Here is a 25,065-nt window from a genome sequence, read left to right as displayed (position 1 = left end):
GAGTCCTCAGGTGTTAGCCAATGCTATGAAATCCATGGGAAATTTCAGAATTATAGTTGCCTAATAGTGGAGTGCTTGACTTACCAAACTGCAAGTGACGAGCTTTTCATTGGAAGAATGGTCTGGATCAAAACACTGGCTTTGAAAAAAGCTGTTAAAACACACACACATTTTTCAGAGCAGAAGTCATTTGTGCAAAGTTAAGGACAAATGTGGCAATCATTCTTGAATACAGTTAGATATGGTAGAAAGAAGGGATCAGATTTCTACAATGTATACTCTCCTCAGTCACCAGTACTTATACCAATCACAGTTCTCATCCTAGCTGCTCTTAGGAAGGCTAGGATATAGCCAAGGAATAGGAATCCATGACAATATCACTTGGCCACCCAGGCAGTCATGCTGCCATGGATTAGAGGGCCCAGGCTCAGAGTGTAGAAAAGCTGATGCTATGCTCTAAAATCTGTGGGGTTTGAGGCCAGCATTTGCTACAGACTGTTAGATTCTGCATGAATGCAAACTATACCCCTATCTTTTCCATGTGACTAATATTTCTTTGTCCAGGGGAGCAAGTGTTTTTGCATCAAAGGAGATGATAGGGAATGTATGTTTATCATCTATTTGAAACTTAATACAGATGGCAAAAATAACTAACATTAAATATTTTTAGAAAACATTGATTCTATGTGCATTAGGACTAAAGCTGCAACACCACAAATATCTACTGATTATTCTAGAAGGATCTAGTTTCAGTGTAATTCACAATCACCATGTTCCATAAGAATAAAAGATTCATTTGTATAAAATGTGAAAATAAAACAATAATGTACAGATTCTTAGAAGTAAGGTGATAAAAATGACACTAAGAGCCAAATCCTAGAGTAGCCATAGAATTAATGTTAACAAAGGCAGAATCTGAACTTTAAGTGAAAAAGCAGCACACGTTTTGGAAATCTTAAATTATGACAATTTAGTCCAGCTCATGCTGAAACAGTTATCCATTTATTTGTTTAGCAATAAGTTACTCCATTATCTAATATGCAGTGTTTAAAATAATTCAGATGATTGAGAAATGCACTACATTGATTGAATTAAACTGAAGCTGTTGCTTAATAAACACATGAATTGTACATTATTTTGAATCAGTTTTGTAGTCTGTTTTACTTTAGAATTGTAGCTACGTTGTATAATTTTCCCACATTAAAACTATTCTGCTCTTTATGGGTTTGTAACTTCTTCTAATATCAACTCCTGATAATAATTCCATCACTGTAGGTAGAGAATAGCTATCATATAACTTAATTCTCCATTTCTCTGCACTTTATGTAGTCATTTACATTTGTGAAAAATGAGTACTAACGGTGTGAAATTCTATCAAATCTTGTGTCAATGACTCAAAGTATTGGGTCACAGGGACTCAGACAGGCCCTTAGTATTTTTTCTATTATAAATATTTGTCATTTTTCAGACTATAGAATCAGTGTAAATTTATCTGAGCACACTTATCTGCTAAATCTAAGATGAATCTAATCTGAGTCCATCTAAGAGTCCCATGTTAAGCATTATGCATGGGTCATGTGTTTTTGGGTATATTTATGCTAAATGAATACATCTGTAAAGATGTGGGCCGTGCCCACGAAAGCTCATGACACCATCTGCATGTTTTGTTAGTCAATAAAGTGCTACCAGACTACTTGTGGTTTTTTCAGTTTACCTGTACACACTAACTCGGCTACCCCCTGAAGATCTGTTAACACGTTAGTAACCTGTTAAAAATTCACTAATTGCTTAATCTGTTCAGTTTGTAATGATTGTCTCCTTACCAACATTTTGTTACTTTTAAACTCCTTGGGAAAAGTGGGTGCTGTAGGAATTAGGTTTTTTTGTCCTAAAGAAACAATTCCAGAAATCCTGTTGCTAAAACTAATATCTGGAATTGGAGGATGAGGATTCACATTTAAAGGTGGAAGGAAACCTGGCCTGGTATGAGCAATATGATCCAACGAGAGAGCTCCTGACCCTCGTCTCTCTAAAATAGCATGGCTTCTCCTATTCAGAGGACCAGGAGGCATGTTCTCTAGTAATTCTCTGGAACTTGATAACAAGGATGAAGAAGGAGAGAGAATCTTTTTCTTTCCTAGAAATGATTTACCATCTTCTGTAATAGCAGGACTTAAACTACTTGTTAGCTGAGAATCAGAGCTGTAGTGATTTGCCCCTAAACTTCTTTTTTGAAAAATACTTCTCAAGGTTGAAACAAATCTCATTTGGACTGAATCCAAATCCTGATCCACAGGAATTTCACTCTGGCTATGGTTTCCCTCAGCATACAGTGATTGAGAATTTATCTCTTCACATGACAACTTTCTTGAGCCAGTTTGATCAAATATTTTCAACAATTGTGCAGTGTCTTTTACATCAATGCTTTGGTGTCTAGTAATATATCTCTTGGATAAGGCTAGACCATTGATTTTCAGAGACAGTTCTTCCTCTGGAGTTATATCCTGAAGTTCTTGTAAAGAGGAAATTTTATTCTGATGGAACAAAGATGAACTTTTTATCCAAGTCTCAGAATGCAGACGCTGCACTTGTGCCAACTTGGGTCCTACATGTGTTAAATTTGGTTTTCCAGTAGGAGAAAGTGGTTCAGATATATTTTCAATGCTTCCAGGCTGATCTAGTTCTTTAAAGCTAAAAAGAGGATTTTCTGTTTCACATGAATTTGAAAGTGGAGATAAAGATGACTTGAGTTCTATTTCTGATGGAGAAGTGCAAGCAGTTGGAGAATGGCAGTCTTCAGTGTCAGTAGGAGGCACATTTAAGTACTGTTTAGTTGTCTGCCTTCCAGATGGAGATTTGTCTGTTGTAATGATGATTACTTCTTTTCCTCTTGCTTTACAAGCATTTAGGAGAACTTTCAAGGTCTCTTTGTCTTCAGAATTTACTGCATAAACAAGTGCAGAGTAACCAGAATGGTCTTGTAGACTTAAGTCAGCTCCATTTTTCAGCAACAAAGTAACCACTTCAGAGCCAGCCTTTTCCAAGCATGCATGCATCAAAGCTGTCTTTCCAGACTTGTCCTGTATATTTGGATCTGCCTTATTTTCCAGCAGATATTTAACCATTTTTGCTTTGCTAACACTCTGTTGGTCAACATGCTGTGTCTTACAAGCAATCATTAAAGGTGTTTCACCTCGGTCATTACTCTCATTAATGTATGCTCCACCTTCCAATAACAGTCTTGTGAGACGAAGTCTGCTTTGATAGACAGCTTTTATAAGAGAGTTCCCATCAATTGATACCTCTGTAGATTCATCCATCGTACCAATCTTGCCCTTGTTCTTTCCTAGCTGGTGAAAATAACACCTAATTTTCAGAGAGAATGGATAGAAAAAAGTTAACCAGCCTATAATTTCCCTATTTAATAGTAATTTTGTGAAAAAATATATTAAAATATAATTTCTCCATTTTCATAAACAAGTACAAAGCTTTGCATTAAATAACATTGCCGTATTAAGTCATCATTGATTTACATTTTTAATGAACAATTGTTCTCTTTTTAATGTTCATGCTTATTAAGCAGACTGCATTACATCCCATATAGTTACTGTTATCATATTTTCTGAACCAAAAATAGGGACCCTTTAGCCATGCCCCCAGACTCATTAGCCACACACCCCTCATCCCTTAGGCCCCACTCACCAGTCACAAAGTCCCAACCCTGGAGGTAGTACCTCTGGGGCTAAGATGGACATGTGACTGGAAGTAAAGGGTGTTGTGTGACCCCCCTCTAAGAAGTCCTCCCACTATCCTCTGTTAATAGGGATGGGGGTTTGGACCCCACAGGATCCTCCCATACAACTATACTGCAGTTGCATTAATCAATCTTGCATTGCATTAATTCAGGGGAGAGGCTGGGGATGCCTCTATTCAGTAGTTCTCAAACTTTTTGGCCCGTGAACCACCTGGCTCAATGTAAACCTTTCTGTGGACCGCCAGTTGCTAATGGAAACTCACTGTTAATTATATAATTATGCTTGAGTAATTTTGCTAGTGCTTTAGCTAGGGAGAATGGTTTAATTCAAATTATTAAATTAAGTGATTTAACATTCTTGTATTAGTTTATCAAACTTCATTTTAAATAAAGTAAAATATGAATTTATGACCAACACAGAAAGCTTCAATGTGTTATTTATTGCAGGGGTGAGGAATCTTTTTTTGGGTTGGGGGCCACTGACCCGCAGAAAAATCAGCTGGGGACCACACAAGTGAGAAGCAAAAAGACTCCAAAAAACCCCAACCCTCACTTATCTGGCCCCCAACTACGACACCTCACTCCTCTTGCATCCTAACCCTACAGGGCAAGGGGATGGGACAGAGAGGAATGAGGTTCAAGATAAGGATGTTAAATTGCGGTTATCGGGCTAATTGTGATTAGTCGATAAGTGTCGCTCTGTAGTGCCATGCCACAGTGGGGTAGCTTCAGAAGCCAGCTCGAGCTGGGACTCAGCAGTCCTGGCTTGTGCCAGCTCTGGGAGCCACCCTTACTCTTACTATATTTAAAATGCAGAGACGCAGTGACCAGCGGCCCCTGTTCACAGCAGGTAGCCTAGACCACCATGAATAGGGGCTGCTTGGCAGCAACAGCCCCTGTCCGTGGGAGCCCCAGCTCCCTGTTGGAACCACCATGGATGGGGCTGTTGCCCAAGCAGCCTCTGCCCATGATGAGCCTCAGCCTGCGGCAGACAGAAGCTGCTTCGTAGCAGCCTCCCCTGCAGCAGGTGCTGGGGCAGGTAGCACCACTGAGATGTTACGGGTGGAACCAGCTTTTAAGCTGGCTTCCCCCAGCACCAGCTATTTCCCCCTCCTTGTTGCCTCTCAGAGGCAGCAAGGGGGTGGGGGAAGAGCAAGTATTTGATACTCTACTTGACTACTCAATAAGCTTTTGCTTATTGGGTAGTCGAGTACTTCCTAATATCCCTAGTTCAGAGCTTTCCATATGCAAGATTTACTTTTCTGACGTTCCAGAGTTAGTGGATTTTATGCCCCCCCTTAGTCTCTGATGTGGGGAGAAAAAATGGGGTTCAGTGTGCAGGACAGGGCTGCCAGTGTGTGGGATAGGGATGGAGTGCAGGATATGGGCAGCAGGGGGTGTGCAGAAGAGGATGAGGTTGTGAGGTCTGGGTCAGAGGTAGGGAGCAGAGACAGGTTGCGGATAGGGTCTCTGGACAGAAGGGAGGATGCAGGAGGAGGTTTGGGGTAGGGAGTCTGGCCAGGCGGGAGAGTGCAGGAGCAAGGGTGGGTATCAGAGCAAGCTGGAAGGGTGGGGTCTTGGCAGGGGGAGGGGAGTGAGCGAAGGGGATTTTGGTACAAGGTCTGGGCATGAGGAGGGACACTTACCTGGCTTGGCACCCCATTGCAGCAAGGAAAGCCTCCAGGCAACATACTGTCATTCCCCCAGCAGGCAATGACAGTCCCCCTCGCCCCATGCAGTGGGGATCCCAGCAAAGCCATGGACCTGCAGCACCAGTTTAGGCTTCCTCCTGAGAGGGCGTAGGGGTGTGTGAAGAAACCCCATCTTCCCCACCAGACCAGGCTTGCTGCCATTATACCAGCAGGGTGGAGAGGTGCACAGGGGAGAGAGAGCGGCAGCACACCGGGGGGCACCAAACCCAAGCACGCCCTGAAGGGGTGGCAGTGCCTCTCCTGGGTTCTGCGCAGCCCCTGCCAGCGCTCAAAAAACAATTCAAAAGCACTGAGGTCCAGGAGCAGCTACTCAGCACCTTTTGCCTTGGACCTGACCACACCTCTCTCCAGCAGCAGTGGCCACTGTAACAAGCCACTACCTGCAAATGTGGAGAAGGAGGCCGTGTGGCCGGACCGGAGGCCCTGTGAGACAGAGGCAGTCCTGTGGAGTAGAGAGGGGGCTGCATGGTGGTGGGGCAGTGGATGGTGGAGTGGCAGAATTTTATGCCACCAGAAGCCCACCGCAGTTGGCAAAGCTCCAATCTTTGAGCTCTGCAGGGGGGAGGGAGGACTCTGCTGCTGCGCTGCGCCATGCCATGCCATGCCATGCCATGCCATGCCAGGAGCAATGGACTCAGTCACTTCTTCCCGCAAATCCGTGTCCCCATTAAGTAGTGAAATGTCCGATGGCTTTCCAGGACATTTCACTACTTCATGGGGCACCGCGACAGAGTACTTAAAATCAGGACAGTCCCAGAAAAATCAGGATGTATGATCAGCGTACATACAGTATACAAAAGTGATTCTAAACTCAGTACATGAGATTTTCACTGATTTCACTCATTTGACAGTTCTAGTCAGATGGGAACTATTCCTAGTATATATCAGTGGAAACAAGATCAGAAGTAATCCTACAGTATTTTGTCATATTAGTATTAGATACAATATCACATTTCACAAACTTTTTAAGAAGACCACAATGCCAAAAAAACTTCAATTAATCAAGAATGTATATAAAAATTAATGGAACACCAATCAAATACTAATAAATATTTCTATATTAAGAACTAGACATTAAAGACTTATGAAAATCAGGGTATGTCTACACTACCATCGACAGAGCCATGTAGATGAGCTTTGTAGACATAGGAAAATGAAGCGGCGATTTAAATAATCGCTACTTCATTTACATCAAAATGGCTGCCGCGCTGTGCCAATCAGCTGTTTGGCGGCACAGCACGGTGGTCTGGACGCTCTGCGGTTGACATCTAAAGCCTTTGTTGACCGCCCCGTTATGCCTCATGGGATGAGGTTTACTGGGGTGGTCGACAAAGGCTTTTGATGTCAACTGCGGAGCGTCCAGACCACCGCACTGTGCTGCCAAACAGCTGATCGGCACAGCGCGGCAGCCATTTTTATGTAAGTGAAGCGGCAATTATTTAAATTGCCACTTCATTTTGCTATGTCTACAAAGCTCATCTACATGACTCCGTTGATGGAGCCATGTAGTGTAGACATACCCTTTTGTAAACACATGTAATACAAAACAGTAATTCTGAGTGTACATTACCTTCCTTGTGCTGCTTTGAAAATACACTTCTTAGGCTGAAATAGCAATAATTGGGTGACATACAGTATGTCTTATCCATCTTGGGGCTCAGTGGGCTGAGAAGGATCAAGTGCTTCAACATATATCATCAACTCTAAAAGAAAGAAAAACCTGATAAGAACAAAAGTAAAACATTTGTGATTTACTTCATGAGTTGGATATAAGTTCAATGTAAGATTAAATAAAAACAATGTCTCCTGTAAGTGAAAAATGTTTTATTTAGATTTAAGATACAACTAAAAGTAATTTTTTGTTTAACCCAGAAGATGTGAATTACTTCAAAATATTAAAAAAGAATCAATATACATTTAACACAGACAATTTTTAAAACAATTAAAATAGTGTATTTATAATGTAAGAGAAATAAAAATTCTCAAATGTGTCCTTTTTCATTTTTACAATAACGGATTTGATTTGTTGCAGCTGACATAACTTGGATTACATTGTTTTCTATATAATGATTAGAACCCAAGCAAATTCAAAGCCATGCAAAATGCATTATACACCTTGAAATCTGGCCTTTTGTTTGCTTTTACTATACTATACTATACAGTTTTTACGGGGGGAGACCAGTGTTTCTGAAAAAGGGAGTTGCAAGAGAATCACAAAGTTATTTTATGAGGATCATGATAGTGGTACCCTTATTTCTGTGCTGCTTTCATAGTTGGGCAACTGGAGAGCAGCGGTTGTAATGCTGGCCAGGCATCCGGCTCTGAAGGCAGCACCTACCAGCAGCAGTGCAGAAGTAAGCATGGCAATACCATGTCTATTTCTCCCTTACTTCTGTACTGCTGCTTTCAGAGCTGGGTGGCCAGAGAGTGGTGACTACTGAGTGACCAGCTTTGCAGGCAGTAATAGTGGCAATACTGTACCATGTTATCCTTACTTCTGTGCTGCTGTTGTCTATAGCACTGCCTTCAGAGCCTGATTTGAACCTACCTTTGGATTTCTTTAGGCCAGGATTCCTGGCCTTCCTGCTCTGAAGGCAGTGCAGCTGCCAGCAGCCGCACAGAACTCCTTTTTGGGTCAGGATCCCTACAAACAACATGAAATTTCAGATTTAAATAGCTTAAATCATGAAGTTTACCATTTTAAAAATTCTATGATAATGAAATGGACCAAAATGGAGCATGAATTTAGTAGGGACCTAATAGTGGCATCAAATTATGGTATTAACTGATGTATTTAATATGACGGTAATTTTAAATTACAATAGGACTGTAAACTAGCTCCTAATGGTAATACAGGTCTAGCTGCATATGCTTCTTTTTCAAGTTCATTTGAAGACAACTGATTTCTAGGCCTTTAGCTCAAGCAACTCTACTTCTGGTCAGATTATCTGTCATAGATAATGTCCGGCTCTACCTTTCCTTCTCTAACTGCATGGAGCTCTTGGGGAAGTCTTTCCTAGATATTAGAAGTCAGGAGGAAACATACAAAGAAACCTTTTAGTAGTTTTATATAATTTTGACTCCTCTCCTCTTGTAAAAGCACAGGGAAAAATACTAATGTACTAGTTACCGTAATACAAAGAAGCTGATTGCTAAATAATATTGAAAGAAACTTTCTTTATTTTTGCTGAATACCAAGACTAGTAACTTTGTAATATTACAATCATGCTCTTAACTAAAAGAGTTACCTGGCATTGTCTGGGTCCAGGTTTGGTCTAGGGCGGGATGGGGGTTGGGGAGGCGCACACCTCTCCTCTGTCTTCTCCCAGGAACTGGCCTGGAACAGTGGGGAGCTGCACAGGCTGCCCACTGGCTTCTCCCTGGGGGCAGCCTAGGCACAGCAGGGGCCACACAGGCCACCTGCTGGCACTCCCTGGGGCCAGCCCAGAGTGGTGGGGGTTGTGCGGTGGCTAGCAGCTGCTTCCCAGTGCAGGCTGGGCTGGTGGGAGCTGTGCTGCCAGCCTGCGATTGCTCACTGGAGTACTTGCTGCCCCCTCCCTCCCGTAGTCATTTGTGATTATAATTATCCCTCCTATAACACTCCTCCCTTTCTGTTTTATATGAAAATTTCATTGCATGCACATCCCCCTTGTACAACTAAACCCTGACCTTTCTTTAAGTTATGATTAGAAGAAGCCGCATACCTAATTTAGTGGTCCTAGCTCTTACCATTTAGGAGGCGTTCTTGAACAAACTCACTCTTGGGGTAGTCTAGACTACATGCCTCTGCCGCCAGAGGCACATAGATTAGGCTACCAGACATAGTAAAATGAAGCGGTGATTTAAATAATCGCCGCTTCATTTAAATTTACATGGCTGCCGCGCTGGGCCAACAAACAGCTAATCAGCTGTTTGTCGGCTCAGCGCGATAGTCTGGATGCGCGGGTGTCGACATCAAAGGTATTTGTCGACCACCCAGGTATGCCTCCTGGGATGAGGTTTACCTGGGTGGTCGACAAATACCTTTGATGTCAACACCTGCGCATCCAGACTATCGCGCTGAGCCGACAAACAGTTGATCAGCTGTTTGTCGGCTCAGCGCGGCAGCCATGTAAATTTAAATGAAGCGGCGATTATTTAAATCACCACTTCATTTTACTATGTCTGGTAGCCTAATCTACATGCCTCTGACAACAGAGGCATGTAGTCTAGACGTACCCTCAGATGGACAGACATGCACATTTCTAAAATATATAGTGAAGATAATTTTACTGTGTTGTCCTAATAGAAATGGAATTCAGTTCCATCTGTAGCACAGTGTTTCTTCAAACAAAGGACTATTAACTGTATATGCGTAACATTGCAATTTGTACTATTTCATAGATGAAATGCTATTTTTCATAGAGAACTTCAGGAGACAATATTAAAGTTCAAAAACTCATAATTTAATGTTTAGTATGACCTATACAATGAAAATGCTGGTAAAGTTTCAGAACACAGCAGACGGGGTGGTGAAAAGCCGCAATTGCCACGTGGACTCTAAGTGATGATATGGAGAGTCCAGTCGCCTGTAGCTGGAGGATATAGTCCAGTAAGGCATGCAGTGGTGAGATAAGAGTGTCTAGGTCCTTAGGAGCGCACCAGCGCGTGAATCTAGACCATTTGGACAGATAGGTTTTCCTAGTAGAGTCTTTCCTGCTGTTTAGCAAGATGCGCTTCATCTGGTCTGAGCAAAGATTCTCAGATGTGCTGAACCATCTATCATTCACGCCGTTGGGTGCAGAGTGTCTAGCTTCAGATGAAGAAGGAAGCCGCTCTGTTGAGTCACCAAGTCTGGTAGATAAAGAAATTGGTACGGTGCTCATATGGACAGCTGCAGGAGAGTTGAGTACCATGGCTGCCTGGGCCAGGCTGGGGCTATGAGTAGCAATCGTGCCTTGTCCATGATGATCTTCGAGTACCCTGGGAATGAGCACAACTGGGGGGAATGCATATAATAGTGATGTCCCCCAGTGGAGGAGAAATGCGTCTCCTAGGGAGTGGGTGCCCACTCCTGCTCTGGAGCAGTATGCTCTGCATTTCACATTGGCACGTGTGGCAAACAGATCTATCACTGGACAACCCCAGCGATGGAAGAGAGGTAGGAGGACATCCGTGCGGATCACCCACTCGTGAACCTGATGAAAGTGTCTGCTCAGTGCATCCGCAATGGTATTGTTCACACTGGGTAAGTATGATGCCATGATAAAAATGTTGTTTCGAATGCACCACCTCCACAAGAGGACCACCTCTGTACAAAGGGACCGGGGACCAGACACCTCCTTGACTGCTCACATAATACATCGTAATGATGTTGTCGGTGAGAATTCTGGTTGTCGTGCCTTTTATGTGCATCCTGAACTGTCTGCAGGCATGGAACACCGCTCGCAGCTCGAGGAGGTTGATATGCAGCATCATGTCCGCCATGGACCAATGGCCTTGAGCTGTTTCCATACCCATGTGGGTACCGCAGCCGATGAGAGAAGCGTCTGTGGTTATCTCCCTTGATGGCTGTGCCACGTGAAAAGAACTCCTGACAACGTGTTGTTGGAGTTGGTCCACTAATGCCGAGACTCCTTGACGTGTGCGGGCAGCACCACGGTTTTGCGGGTACTGTGTCTGACGGGATTGTATACCGTGCTCAGCCAGTGCTGCAGGCACCGCTGATGTAACCTTGCATGATGCACGATGATTGTAGTAGCTGCCTATGACCCAAGAGCTGCAGGTATACACGTATTGGGAGTGTTGGAGATTGCAGGACCGTTCTTATTAAGTCTTTTATGACTTGAAAATGCTTGGCTGGCAAATGAACTCTCTCTGACAGGGAGTCAAGTCGAGCTCCTATGAAGGTTAGGGTTTGCGTCAGTTTTAGCCGCGACTTTTGCATGTTTACAATGAGGCCGAGGGAGTTGAATAGAGCCCAATTTGCAGTTACCATGTGGTGAGTCTCTGACTGAGTGTGACCTTTGATCAGGCAATTGTCGAGATAGGGGAAAATTGAGACCCCTGTTCTGCATAGATGAGCAGCCACTACTGCCAGTGTTTTGGAGAACACTCTTGGTGCCGAGGCAAGGCCGAACGGAAGTACCTTGTATTGAAAGTGCTCGTCCCCCACTACGAACCGTAGGAATCGTCTGTGAGCGACGTGTATTGTGACCTGGAAGTATGCGTCCTGTAAATCTAGGACTGCAAACCAGTCTCCCTTGTTTAATGCTGGTATGATCTTGGCCAGCGTGGTCATCTTGAAGCGCTGCTTTCAAGTGAAATTATTTAGGCCTATCAGGTTGAGGATAGGTCTCCAACCCCTGGACTTTTTGAGGACTAGGAAATACCTGGAGTAAAAGCCTTTCCCCCGAAATTCCACGTGGGGGGAACTGAGGTAAATGGGATTGTGAGGCCTGATGTTATCACCTGTAGAAGCCATCGGTCCCAGGTAATGCTGACCCACTGATGAAAGTATGGCCTTAGCCGATGATGGAACAGGCTGGTGGCAGACTTTTGTGTGTTGACCACAGGAGACGTGTTTGAGTCCTTGGCACAGAAGTCAAACCTGCTGTTTAGGAGCAGGTCGAGTTGATGGACGGTTCTGCTGCTGGCGTTTGCATTTAGGACACTATCTAAATCTAGATTGGTCAGGTCCGTGTTGCTGTTGCTTATAGGATGAGTAATCGTACCTCCTTTGAAAGGGGTAGTATCGCCTGTGCCTGAAAGGCGGCATGTACATACCCAGAGTTCGGAGAGTAGTACGAGAGTCCTTCTCAGAATGGAGAATCTCATTGGCAGTGGAGGCAAACAGCTTCTGTCAGTCAAACGGTAGATCCTCAACCTTAGACTGCAATTCTCTAGGGGTTCCCGCTGACAATAGCCAGGAGGCTCTCCGCATGGAACCAGACCTGTTGCCATGGCTCGTGTGCAGCCGTGTCTGCCACATCGACAGCGATTTGAAGCGATGTTCTGCATGCAATGTACCCCTCTTGGATAACAGCTTTTAGAAAAGGACTCTTGTTGTCGGGGAGGTGTTGCATAAGTTCCGGAAGCTTGGAATAGGTGTCAAAATTATGGTTTGATAAGAGGGCAGCGTAGTTGGCAATTTGGAGGAGTAAGGTTGAGGAAGAGTAGATCTTATGACCGAATAAGTCTAATTTCTTAGAATCCTTTTCAGGGAGGGAGTTTTTGAAGCAGGGTGTCTTACCCTTATGGCAGACCACATCCACTATCAGGGAGTTAGGCTGTGGGTGATTGAAAAGAAAGTCTAACCCTTTGGATGGAACAAAATATTTCTTGTCTGCTTTTTTGTTGGTAGATGGTATCGATGTTGGCGTTTGCCAGATTTCCTCAGATACCTCCATGATAGCCTCATCTATTGAGAGGGCAATCTTTCGCTGATGGTTAGGGTGTAAATTCTTGAACAGCTTATGCTGTTTCACCTGGGTCTCAGTAAGTTGTACCTCCTGGGATTGCGCAACACGTTTAAAGAGGTCTTGGAACTCCTTGAGGTCGTTGGGAAGTGACGTCTTGGCCAGAGTTACTGCTTCACCCGGCGAGGGCACGGAGGAGCGGGCATTAGGAGACAGGTCTGGTTCCATTTGACAGTTGCCCCTCCTCCAGGTCTGATTGTTGTGACTGAGGGGCTGGAGAATGTGGAGGTAGCATGGCTCGGAGTGGAGACTGCTTCTGAAGTTCAGAATGTACTGAGCGTGGGCTGATCGACCAACAGGAGCATGGTAATCTGCAGTGAGATCACAAGCGGCTATGATGAGATGACTCACAGTAGTAGGGTCTATGATTGATCGACGTTACATGCACTGAGCCTGCAAGTAAGGACCTAGCGCTGCTGTGCCTGATGTAGTAAGTACTCCATAGTGAGCAGATCGGTGAGCGCGAGCATCTTGAAGGGGATTGAGATCTAGAGTATCTGTGATGTGAGCAGCTACGTTCCCTGTAGTAATGGTGGCGAGATGATATACTTTGCCTATGATATTCTGTATGGTATGCAGAAGTAGAAGGGTGAGGGGATGGCTCTGGAGAGAAGACAGGGGAGGAGGAGAGAGAAATTGCCTGGGAATTTGATTTAGTAGAAGCTGCTGCTAGCTGCTCAGAGCATGCAGGCTGCGAGCTTGGAGGCTCAGCTGACTGCGATGATGCAGGCATCTGTTCAATAATAGGTACTGCGGGTGCCAGTGGTACTGAAGACAGCTCCTTGTGAGGAGGAGTGACTGCAGGTATCGGAGAAACTGGCGCCTGGAGCGTTGGTGCCAATGGAGCTGTCCCTTTAAGAAGCCCTTCTGCTGCGTGTGGTGCTGCAGGCGGCCAGGACCGGGAAGTGCCGGTCAGCTTTTTTGAAATGGGTGCACAGGCTATCCTGGAGCCAGGCTTATCATCTGCTCTCACCCGCGACTGCGGGGCAACTGGCAGGGAATGAGCAGGAGAGGCTCTCTTCCTTTTTGGGGAAGCCATAGCCAGGGAAGGAGCCCTCCGCTTTTCTGGAGTGGGGTCCGATGCAGAGGAGCCTGTTTTATTAGAAGGCAGAGGAGCCTTATCAAACAGGATCTCCTTCAAACGTCGCTCCCGCTCCTTGCAGGCTCTGGTCGTCAGCTTAGCACAGTGACTGCATTTCTGAGGGATATGTGCCTCCTCAAGGCAACGGACACAAGCAGAGTGTCGTCGGAGATCAGCATTGACTCCCTGCACATGGAACATTTCTTAAAGCCAGGGGAGCCTGGCATTTTGACCTTTTGAGAGGGGCCTCTCTTTGCCCCTCTTTATGTGTCCTTGCTTTGCTTCTCCTTCTTCCCTTCTGTCTCTTTTTTTTTTTTTTTTTTTTTTAAGATAAGAAGTCCGGGAAACTAATGAGCTTAACAGTAACTAAAACAGGGTCTAAAAATGTTTAACTTGAAGAAATGTTTCTTTTTCCTCTGGTGTGTGTGGGGTTTTTTGTTTTTGTTTTTTAAGAAGAAGCCCTGAACTAAGGGTTGTAACAGCAACAGTAGCTAGGAACAGACACTATAACTATATACAATTAGTAACTGTTTCTCTTCTGGTTGGACTAAGGGCTATAGCAGCAACAGTAGCTGAGACCCAAGTTTATAACTATAAACATTAAGTAACGGGTTATTATTGTTACTTAATAGTAATGGAGGACCCAAGTAATTAACAGCAAGGCTAAAGAAATTATTTTCTAAGTCTTTCTTAAACTTTCACTCAGGTAACATGAGAGTTGAAGGGTGCTCCGTCTGTGACCAGGGGCGGATGAGAGGAACTAGCCGGTGCCGGACCGCGTGCGGCAGACGAAAGGCGTGAAAGCTGCTCGCGCATGTGCGGTCTGACTGAATACAGCTCTGGCAAGCTCCGATTTGCGGCGCTGCGACCAGCCCGACACCAGATGTGGAGCACTCATGGGGACTACCTGAAAAGAATTTTTGTTACATAACTGTATTAAAAAATGAAACAATGTAAAACTTTTAGCACCTACAGGTCCACTCAGTCTTACTTGCTCAGCCAGTCGCTAAGACAAACGAGTTTATTTGCATTATGGGAGATAATGCTGCCCACTTCTTATCTGCAATGTCACCTAAAAGCAAGAACAGGCATTTGCATGGCCTTTTTGTAGCTGGCATTGCAAGGTATTTACATGTAAGATATTGTATACGTTCATATACCTCTTTATGCTTCAGCCACCATTCCAGAAGACATGATTCCATGCTGCTAATGCTTCTTTAAAAATGCATAAATTAAGGGGCAGAATTGCATGTCTTCTGCTGTTTTATGTTCATTCTGCCATATGTTTCATGTTACAGCAGTCTCAGAAGATGATGTGGCACATGTCATTTTAAGAACATTCACTGCAGAGTTGACAAAACACAAAGTGGGTACCAATGTGAGATTTCTAGAGGTAGCTGCAGCACTCTACCCAAGGTTTAAGAATCTGAAGTGCCTTCCAAAATCTAAGAGGAATGAAGTGTGGAGCATGCTTTCAGAAGTTTTAAAAGTGCTTAAGAAGTTGCATAAACTTCTGTGATGCAGAAACTACAGAATCTGAACTACCAAAAAGAAAAAAATAATAAGGTTTTGCTAGGGTCCTCAGACAATGAAACTTAACATGGGCTGAACAGCTTTGGATGATTATTGAGCAGATCCCTTTTTTAGCATGGACACGTGTCCTCTAGGATGGTGGTTGAAATGTTAGAGTGGTATTATAATGTTGATTTGTTTATAATGTTTATAATGTAATGTAATTGTTGTAAATAGGATGTAGGTAACGTGCACACTTAGAGGAGCGGTTGATGCCATCAGTAAGTAAAAACAAAATGGAGTTTTGGAAAACAAAATGGAGTTTCTGGAAAGTCAGTTAAACTTCTCCCACCTTGGCTACGTCTACTTTGGCCCCTTCTCCGGAAGAGGCATGTTAATTTCCAACTTCAGAATAGGGAAATCCGCGGGGGATTTAAATATCCCCCGCGGGATTTAAATAAACATGGCCGCCGCTTTTTTTCCGGCTTGGGGAAAAGCCGGAAAAAAGCGTCTAGACTGGCGCGATCCTCCGGAAAAAAGCCCTTTTCCGGAGGATCTCTTATTCTTTGAAGTAGGAATAAGAGATCCTCTGGAAAAGGGCTTTATTCCGGAGGATCGCGCCAGTCTAGACGCTTTTTTCCGGCTTTTCCCCAAGCCGGAAAAAAAGCGGCGGCCATGTTTATTTAAATCCCGCGGGGGATATTTAAATCCCCCGCGGATTTCCCTATTCTGAAGTTGGAAATTAACATGCCTCTTCCGGAGAAGGGGCCAATGTAGACGTAGCCCTTGAGTGTCTGCACTCAGTACCAAAATTGCACTAGGCACACAAGATCCTTTGCACCCAACCCGGAATTGTGCACACCACCCTACACAAGTTTACAGTTTACCTGCCAAAGGTTCTAAAAGGAAAAAAAAGTCCTGCCCCCAGGTGTGGGTGGGCAGTGTTCCGGTCTGTGTCTGTGAAGGCAGCACAGCACCACAGAGGGATCATTCCCAACTGCGGTGGATTCCCACACCATGCTGTGGTGGAGGCTCAGCACTGGTGATCTGGGATACACCAAGCAGAGGTGTTTGATCTCTACCTGTCTCGGACCATCACATCATCACCATCCGTGAAACACTCCGTTGTGGTGAAGGCCAAACGAAAATCATCCCAGAACTGCGAAGGATCACTTGCGGTTCCTCCCTAAGGGCTAACCTGAGCCCAAAAGTAGCAGATCACAAGCACCAGTACCACGATTGGCAACACAGAGACTGTTGTAACGTACAAATACCTTACCTGTATTGGGGTCTTTCTGTCTTCATTCTCTTCTGTTTTGGAGTGGGGGTTGGATTTGTTAGTTGTTGTTTTTTGTTCTTGTTCATGCACTTGTCAAATTAAATTCTACAATATTAGTGAACTCTAATCTGGACTCCAAGCGTGGTTTTTTGGGGGGGGGGAGAAATCACCGGTGATCAGATACGGTATCAAGGGCCTCCCTTCTGGTAACCAGAGCATTTAACATCATCAATCAGATCCCTTATCCTAAATTCTAAATTAATTCAAAAGATTATGCTTTTTACTGAGACTCTGGGGTAACAGAAGCACGAATCTTAATTGAATCTGGCATGTAAATATCTTGCCAAGTCTACTAAAAAGGTCTATAGGAAAGCTGGTTCTCACTTTCAGATAAGATTGTAAACAATAAGATTACAGCATTATATCTTGCAAATGTAAACAAATTTGTTCGAGTGATTGGCTGCACACATAGGACTGAGTGGATTCCCTTTCTAGGCACTAACATTTTACATTGTTTTATATTTTAATTAAGTTACTTTTGTACCTAATTCTACATTTTGTACCTAATTCTACATTTGTAAGTTTAGTGTTCATGATAAAGAGATTGCACTACAGTACTTGTATTAGGTGAATTAAAATACTATCTTTTGTTTATCACGCAAATATCTGTAATAAAAATATCAAGTGAGCACTGTGCACTTTGTATTCTGTATTGTAATTGAAAATATAGAAAGCATTGAAAATATTTAAATAAATGGTTTACTATTATTTTTAACAGCACAATTAATGATGTATTTAATTGTTTGACAGCCATAGTAGATATCAAAGCACTCTGCTAAAAGCACCAAATTGAAGCACAAAAAGGGAAAGCACTCTCATGAACAGGTCAGCTGCCCGAGCCAGGAACAGCACCTAAGGCCATGTCTTCACTATGAGATAAAGTTGAATTTATTAAGGTTGACTTTTTAGCACCCAGTTTTGTAAAGTTGCGGGTTCATGTCCCCACAGTGTGCAAAAATTCAATGTAGTTTAAAATAGCACAGCCCCAGTAGGCTGGCTATCCTCAAGTTTGAGACAGCTACCCACAGTGCATCAATCTCACAGTGCCTATGCCCCTTTGATTTCTAGGTTATGTTCCTAGTGCATGCTGAGACGAAAACTGTGCAGCAGGTGGCTCTGGTACATATCCTCAGCATCCCATAATGCACTGATTTCCTTTCTACCCTCCTGTTTCAGAGCAACAGCAAGCAGTCTTTTATGCCCTTTTTTCCCCATGCTGCTGCCTGAGTGTTTTGGGAGGAATCCATGGACCTGCTAGGCAAGCTGGTTGGGTCTTCCCCAAGGATTGCATGCAGCTGCTCATTGAAGTGGCATGTTTGCAGCAATGCTCCGGACCATCTGTTCATCTCCTTTGTCTTTTGGTACGACTGCCTCCGCTCCTTTATTTTCACTCTGCACTGCTCGGTGTCCCTGGCATATCCTTTCCCCTTCATGCCCTTTGCAATCTTGGCATAGATCTCTGTGCTTCTTTTGCTGGGTCATAGTTCTGCAAGAACACATTACTCTCCCCACATAGCTGTGAGGTCCTTACATACTAAGGCACCCTAGTGGCACTCCTACCCACGAAGGAATGCCTTTGCGTGGCCAGGGTGTGCAGGCCCAGCGATTTAAGCATGGCCCTCGTGTCTTTCGGCCCACCACCGGGACAAATAAGCGTCCGACCTTGAAAGCTAGGATGTGGGCTGTCAGGCGCCACGTGCCCCACCGAGGAGCGTACGAAGGGCGCGTGCCCAATCGGAGACTGGCCCCTGTTCATTCGCCTCTTCCTAGGCGGCACCGGCGAGTGGGATCGGTGCCAGGCCCTCCGCGGTGCTGAGGAAGGACGACGTGTCCCACACCGAGGCCGGTGCACTTCCAGTGTCTGGTGCTGTGGCCGGTGCTGGTGCCGGCCGTAGAGCTGACTCCATTAGGAGTGCCCGGAGGCAAGACTCACGCTCTCGCTTAGTGCTGGGCTGGGAGGCTTTGCAGATTTTGCACGCTGATGTTGTGCGCGATTCTCCCAAGCACTTCAGACAGGAAGAGTGTGGGTCTCTGCAGAGCATGGGCTTACCACACTTCTTACAGGGTTTGAAGCCCTTATGGCTTGGCATCGTCCACCTCAAGTGCCGCGGCTGGGTGGAGAGGACAACAAAGAGAATCTTTAAGGTAATTAACTGAAGTACTGAGATAAGTAATGGAGAATTAGCAAGTGAAAGCACAACTCGAGGAGAGCTGAGCTTGATCCAAAGACCGACCGTCAGTAAGAAGGAACTGGAGTGGGGAGGAAGCCAGCAGGGTGCCACTGTAGGGGGCTCCCTTCTGGCTCTAAGGGTACTGCTGAGGGAAAATCTTCCGACGACACGTGCACACTACGCATGCACATCTATGTTGGAATGCACATGAGCAATCACTCGAAGAACAACTCATGGATCTCATGGTCAGTGTGCTGCTCATGTGTGCTGTCTGTTCTTAGGTCTGCTCTCCATATTGGTAACACAGGAAGTGAAATTCCAATTTTCCTAGGGCTTTTCCTGTTCACCTGGAGAGCAGCAGAGTTGAAAGTCATGGTCATAGGGGTTACCACACAGAACACTGTGGGACACCTCCTGTAACGTTACTGGATTTTAAGGGGAGCAGCCAGATCACTGCTGCGCCCATGGGGGCTGTGTTTGCCCCGAAGTCCATACAAAGGGGGCCATGTGGGGTGTCAAATGAAAGCTTATGTTCTATTGATTCTATGTATGATACTCATATACTTGTGTGATGTTTGTATGTGGAATTATGAATATGGACTCTGCACTAATACTGGCCTGCACTGCCTGTTGTAAAGAAGGATTGTTCAGTTGATGACTATGCTAACTAGCACAGTCCCCAAGGACAATGGCTCTCAAGGTGGCCAATACACACCTGAGGAATGTGTCTGGAAACCTGCAAACCAGTCAATATCATGGCTGCTGTCATGGGGTATAAGGATAGGTCACTTGACCATGTGACCCGCTCCACCTTGGAAGGTACCAGGAAAGGATATAAAGTGCCACGAGGCGGACTCCATTTTGTCTTCAATTTTGCTACTGATCCTAGATGCAGCCTTTCAAGGAACAGAGAGCCAAGAAGGGTTGCTGACCCATCCTGACATAGGATGTACATCAGAGACTTTAAAGCTAGCAGTTTATAACATCTCTGCTGAGAGCCTGCATCAAGAACTTGGTGATTGGTACATGTAATATATTCTCCCTAATAACCTTACTCTCAAGCTTTTCTTTCTTTCATTAATAAACCTTTAGATTTTAGATTCTAAAGAATTGGCCCAGCATGATCTTGTAGGTAAGATGCAAAGTGTAAACTGACCAGGAATCTGTGGCTGGTTCTTTGGAATTGGGAGGACCCATTTAGGGTAGGTGAGATTGGGTTCTATAACCCCTCACCTGTGCGTAAAGCTGGGGGCTGATTGTGGTACAGGGAGAGCTGGTGTGTCTGAGGGGTTTTGCTCATGAGGCTTTCTGCTGGCTGGACTGGCAGCTGAAGCGCTCTGTGTGACTGGTTTGTGACCTGTTTGGGAAAGGTCTCCAGCCTGGGGCTGTAAGCAGCCCTGGTTTTGAGCAATTCGCCCTGAGTGGACGCCCTCAGCGGTGCCCAGATCCAGCCCAGTCCATCATACCTCCCGGAGGCCAAAAATCAACTTATAAAGTGACCTTTCAAGATCAAATTTAGAAGTTATTCCTCATGAAAGCAGGAGTACAGAAATCAACTGTAACAGCCCTCAAAGTCGATGGAACAGGTTTGCTGGTGTGGACTTGTTTAGAAAAAACAACCTAAATTCCCAGTGTCAACCAAGACTAAGTCTCCTGACTTACCCACTCAAACATATTTCCTCATTACACATAATTTAGAATACCCCTGTGAGTCAAACAAGTAGGACTGGACTCATATACTTGTGTGATGTTTGTATGTGGAATTATGAATATGGACTCTGCACTAATACTGGCCTGCACTGCCTGTTGTAAAGAAGGATTGTTCAGTTGATGACTATGCTAACTAGCACATTACATTTTCTCATTTGAGGGGGTGGAGGGAGGAAATAAAACCTGATCCTGAGAAGCAATAAGTATGGAATTTCAAAATCAAGCACAATGTAATAGAAAATATTACAGTGATATACTATGAATTTTATAATATGGATGCCATGATAGCACTCACAATGCCGTTGAGGCAGCTGTCCCCTTCCTTGCTGCCTCTGTATCAGAGGGTATGTCTACACTACCCTCCAAGTTCGAACTAGGAGGGTAATGTAGGCATACCGCACTTGCAAATGAAGCCCGGGATTTGAATTTCCCAGGCTTCATTTGCATAAGCTGGGCGCCGCCATTTTTAAAACCCCGCTGGTTCGAACCCCGTGCATTGCGGCTACACGGGGCACGAACTAGGTAGTTCGAACTAGGCTTCCTAGTTCGAACTACCGTTACTCCTCATTCCACCTAGTTCGGGGTTCGAACCAGCAAAAGAAGCCCGGGAAATTCAAATCCCAGGCTTCATTTGCAAGTGCGGTATGCCTACATTACCCCGCTAGTTCGAACTAGCGGGGTAGTGTAGACATACCCAGAGGCAGCAAGTTGGGGTGGGGGGGGAGCAGGAGCCAGTTTGGGTGGCTTAAAAGCTGGTTCCCCCAGCACCATCTCCATAGTGCTGCCCATCCCCCATTCTACCCCCACAGGCAGGAGCTGCTGCTGGCTGGGCAGGCAGCCTGGCTCAGTCCAAGCTTGTGTTGTGTGTGGGACCAAACCCCTTTGTGGAGCTGCAATTTAAAAAGAAGTAGGAATCAGGGGGCAGGCTGCCCAACTCCTACTGCCTTCTAAATTACAGAGCTGCAGTGGGGTTTGGTCCCGCACCTGGCATGAGCTGGAACTGAGCCCAGCTGCCTATTGACTAACCAAGTAGTTGATAAAAATTCTATCAACACTATTCCATTAATTAAATATCAACCTCTTAACATCCCATGCACACAATGATTCTTCTGTCAGCAATGTGCATCCTTGCTAGGAGTACTTCCACCAAATGAAGAGGGGCATTGTGGAACTAATAAGTGGAACACCTGCCCTCCCCACCCAGGCATAGGGCTCAAAGCTGGAGCCTCCTTACCCCAGAAATAATAACCTGAATTATCTGCTGGGCACCAGGCTCACAACTGGAGGACCTGCACCTGGGTTCCTCAGGCTCACAAATGGGGAAGAGGGTGGAAGACCTCCAGCTGTCAGCCTCCCTGGGATGCTGACAGCCAACAGGCAATGAACATAATAGTGTCGTCACAGATATTGCATCACCCTAATGACATCAACTAAAGCAGGGGTGTGCAAATACTGACTTGCAGGGTGGATCCAGTTCACCAGGGTTAGCCTCTGGTAGGCCTCCACACTGACATATTTACCGAAACCTCCACAGGTACAGGGGATCACAGCTCCCGTTGGCAATGGATTGCCATTTTCAGCCAATGAGAACTGTGATTGCCCATACCTGAGGAAGCACAGGTAAATCTAGAGGCAGTAACCCTGGTGAACTGCTGCCATTGTATTGCTCATCTCTGGACTAAAGCATTATGTTTCTCATGGATGTGGATTTATTAAGACACATTACCACACACATCAATATAAGTTTTTTTGCACAGGGGTGTGAATAAGCCACCCTGGAGTGGTAAATTACATAGACCTATGCTTCTCCCACCGACATAGCTATAGCAGTTTGTGGGGGTTGGAATAATTAAATCTATAGGAGAGCTCTCTCCCATCAAAGGCTACGTCTACATTGGCATGATCTTGCGCAAATACTCTTTAATGCAAGAGTTCTTGTGTTAAAGTATTTGCGCAAGAGCGCGTCTGTACTGGCATGTGCCTTTGCGCAAGAGATGTGCTTTTGCGCAAGAGCATCCGTGCCAGTGTAGACACTCTCTTGCGCAAGAAAGCTCTGATGGCCATTTTAACCATCGGGCTTTCTTGCGCAAGAAATTCATGTTGCCTATCTACACTGGGCTCTTCCACAAGAACAGTTGCGCAAGAGGGCTTATTCCTGAGCGGGAGCATCATAGTTCTTGAACAAGAAGCACTGATTTCACACATTAGAACGTCAGTGTTCTTGTGCAGGAACTCCCCACCAGTGTAGACAGGCAGCATGTTTTTGCACAACATGCAAAACATGTTGGTGCAAGATCATGCCAATGTAGACACAGCCTTAGAGTACAGTGTAACCATAACCAAAGTCTATGTAGTAGGCAACTTACATTGACAGGAGCACCACTGTAGAACTGGTTCAATGAGAGCTGCTTTGTTTAATCGAACTCCTGTAGGTTGAACAGATCTAATTTACATCAGGCTTAAAGATTTATTGTCTGTTTGAGAGAGCTTGTGTTCCAACCACTTCATTTACCACAGTCTCCTCTATCACATTCTATTACCTGTATATAATTTGAATCACAACTTGAGTTTTCCAGAATTGGTTTTATATAACAAATTAATTTTCTCTTTTTCTGAGAACTGTTGACTCAGGTATGGAAAGGAACAATGGGAGAGAAAATCTGCACTGGAGAGAGAAGGTGGTGTGGGGTGCTGCAGCATGTTATGCTTGCTGTGGTTTGCACTTGTAGCATGGCATCCAATCTCCCTACCTAACCAGAGTTCAGCTGATCTTTAGAAGTCCATAGAAAATATGACGGAAGGTATAAAGGAAGTCTAGAACAAACATTTTAAATCCTTCCATTACAAATTTCTTGCCTCTCCACTGAAAGGCCAGTGACCAGGACTCCTCTTAATCTCTGAGGTTCCTAACAGAATCTTGTTTCAACACAAATATCCCAAAACATACTGGATTCTTTAACCTCAGTAACCTTTAAACACAGGCAGCTGCAAGACAAGCTAACCAAGCAAGACAAAAATCAATAGTCTGACTTGAACAGGTTTGTGGCACCACTTACATTTAAATCTACCATACCTAACAAGATTTTGAAACGGGAAATAAGACTAATTGTAACCCAAAAATGAGCTATATTAACAGCTAAGCACATCTCTTATTTTAGAGTGTGAGAATAGTTTTTACTCTATAGTGTTCTAATTCTTGATTTTTCCCTGTTACCTCATGCTGGAAGAAATAACAGTAATGCACGTGTAGCTCCTCTAGCGACAGAGATATTTGGATTAAAGTTGCATGCTTTTTTCCGATAACAGCCTGTCGGCTACAATGGAAGCTGTCTGTGCTCTTGAATAGCATTTCCATTGATCATCACTTGAGTCAAAAGAACTCTGCAAAAACATCAGAATGGACGTGCAAAATAAATATTACTTTAAATAAATTCCACAAATTGGCAGAGCATAGACCTCTATCTTGCTACTGAAATAAATATATAAAGATGACTTTTTCCAGAAAACTCAGCTGAAACGTGGGAAACCATCTCATTTTTCCCCACTTCCGCATTAGCTTCTTATCGCCACTGGATCCCACAAGGTAATTAACGTGGAAGCAAACCCGATCTTGTTTTTTAAAGAGCAACAAACTATCCTGTCTCCTATAAAGTTCGTGGTAAAGTCTGTGGCGGAGAGAAAGTTGCTCCCAGAGAGGGATTTAATACGTGACCTTAAGATTGAAGGGTAGAATTAATTTAGATGTACCAATATGAGGAAATTCCTTAGGGCTATGCATTTTGGGTGCGGGACAAAAGCATGTACTTAAAGACTATGTCAAGGGCCAGTTAGTCACCAGGAACTTTCTCCAATAACTGCCTTCCAGCGGGAGGTGGGGGAAGTTGTTTAAAATCCGATGCTTTATCTCAGCCACTTTCCCTTTCGTGGCTGGGCAGCGAGCGGCTAGGCACTAACTTTATGTCATTTTGTCCCGGCGCCAATGCAGACGCAGAAGAGAAAGGGAGAAAGTTGCAAACGCGCTGGAGAAAGGGACTGGCCCCAGCTGGACAAACGCAGCGAGACAAGTCCGCAAACCAGAGCAACAGTGCCCGGCGCGGGCGGCTTGGTAAGAGAGGAGAGATTGGCCGCGGAGAAGAACCGGCGCATCCTCGCGGCTCTTACCTGCGAGACAGGCGCGTCTCCACTGGAGCCCGGCGGAGGATGAGGCAGGTCGCCGGTTGCCGCGGGCGCCTCAGTGCACAGGAATTCAGCGCGGCACTAGAGCCCCGGCGCCGCAGACGCCTCACGATGCTGCTGCTGCTTTGCCACTTGCCGCCCCTGCCCCTCGCT

At 44.9% G+C, this 25,065-nt stretch overlaps 2 protein-coding genes across 7 annotated transcripts in view; one reads left to right on the top strand and one right to left on the bottom strand.

The window, feature by feature from the left end:
* The window catches only part of FAM151B (family with sequence similarity 151 member B), a 67,249-nt gene extending 51,219 nt beyond the window's left edge, over positions 1-16,030 (top strand). For 3 of the 5 annotated variants that reach the window (XM_075932223.2, XM_075932224.2, XM_075932225.2), the window contains exon 7: positions 14,711-16,030. In XM_075932223.2, the coding sequence (XP_075788338.2) occupies positions 14,711-14,805 (95 nt within the window). In that variant the 3' untranslated portion in view covers positions 14,806-16,030. The remainder of the gene's footprint in view (positions 1-14,710) is intronic. The other 2 variants (XM_075932226.2, XM_006124327.5) reach the window with 2 other exon arrangements.
* ANKRD34B (ankyrin repeat domain 34B) lies at positions 1,033-25,026 on the bottom strand. 2 transcript variants are annotated; one of them, XM_006124325.5, is made up of 3 exons: positions 24,898-25,026; positions 7,037-7,169; positions 1,033-3,366 (listed from the first exon to the last, which is right to left on the bottom strand). In XM_006124325.5, the coding sequence occupies exon 3, from the start codon at positions 3,318-3,320 to the stop codon at positions 1,770-1,772; it is 1,551 nt and encodes a 516-aa protein (XP_006124387.1). In that variant the 5' UTR covers positions 3,321-3,366; positions 7,037-7,169; positions 24,898-25,026; the 3' UTR covers positions 1,033-1,769. The 2 variants fall into 2 exon arrangements, with proteins under 2 accessions (XP_006124387.1, XP_075788337.1); XM_075932222.2 differs by lacking the exon at positions 24,898-25,026 and having other exon boundaries at positions 7,037-7,465.
* Between the last annotated feature and the right edge of the window lie 39 nt (positions 25,027-25,065).

The sequence above is a fragment of the Pelodiscus sinensis genome, chromosome 6, assembly GCF_052426305.1.
Source record: "Pelodiscus sinensis isolate ZL-2025 chromosome 6, ASM5242630v1, whole genome shotgun sequence".
In the NCBI taxonomy this organism is placed as follows: domain Eukaryota; kingdom Metazoa; phylum Chordata; order Testudines; family Trionychidae; genus Pelodiscus; species Pelodiscus sinensis.
Note: the sequence above shows the minus strand (reverse complement) of the source record. Positions and strands in the feature narration are given on the sequence as shown.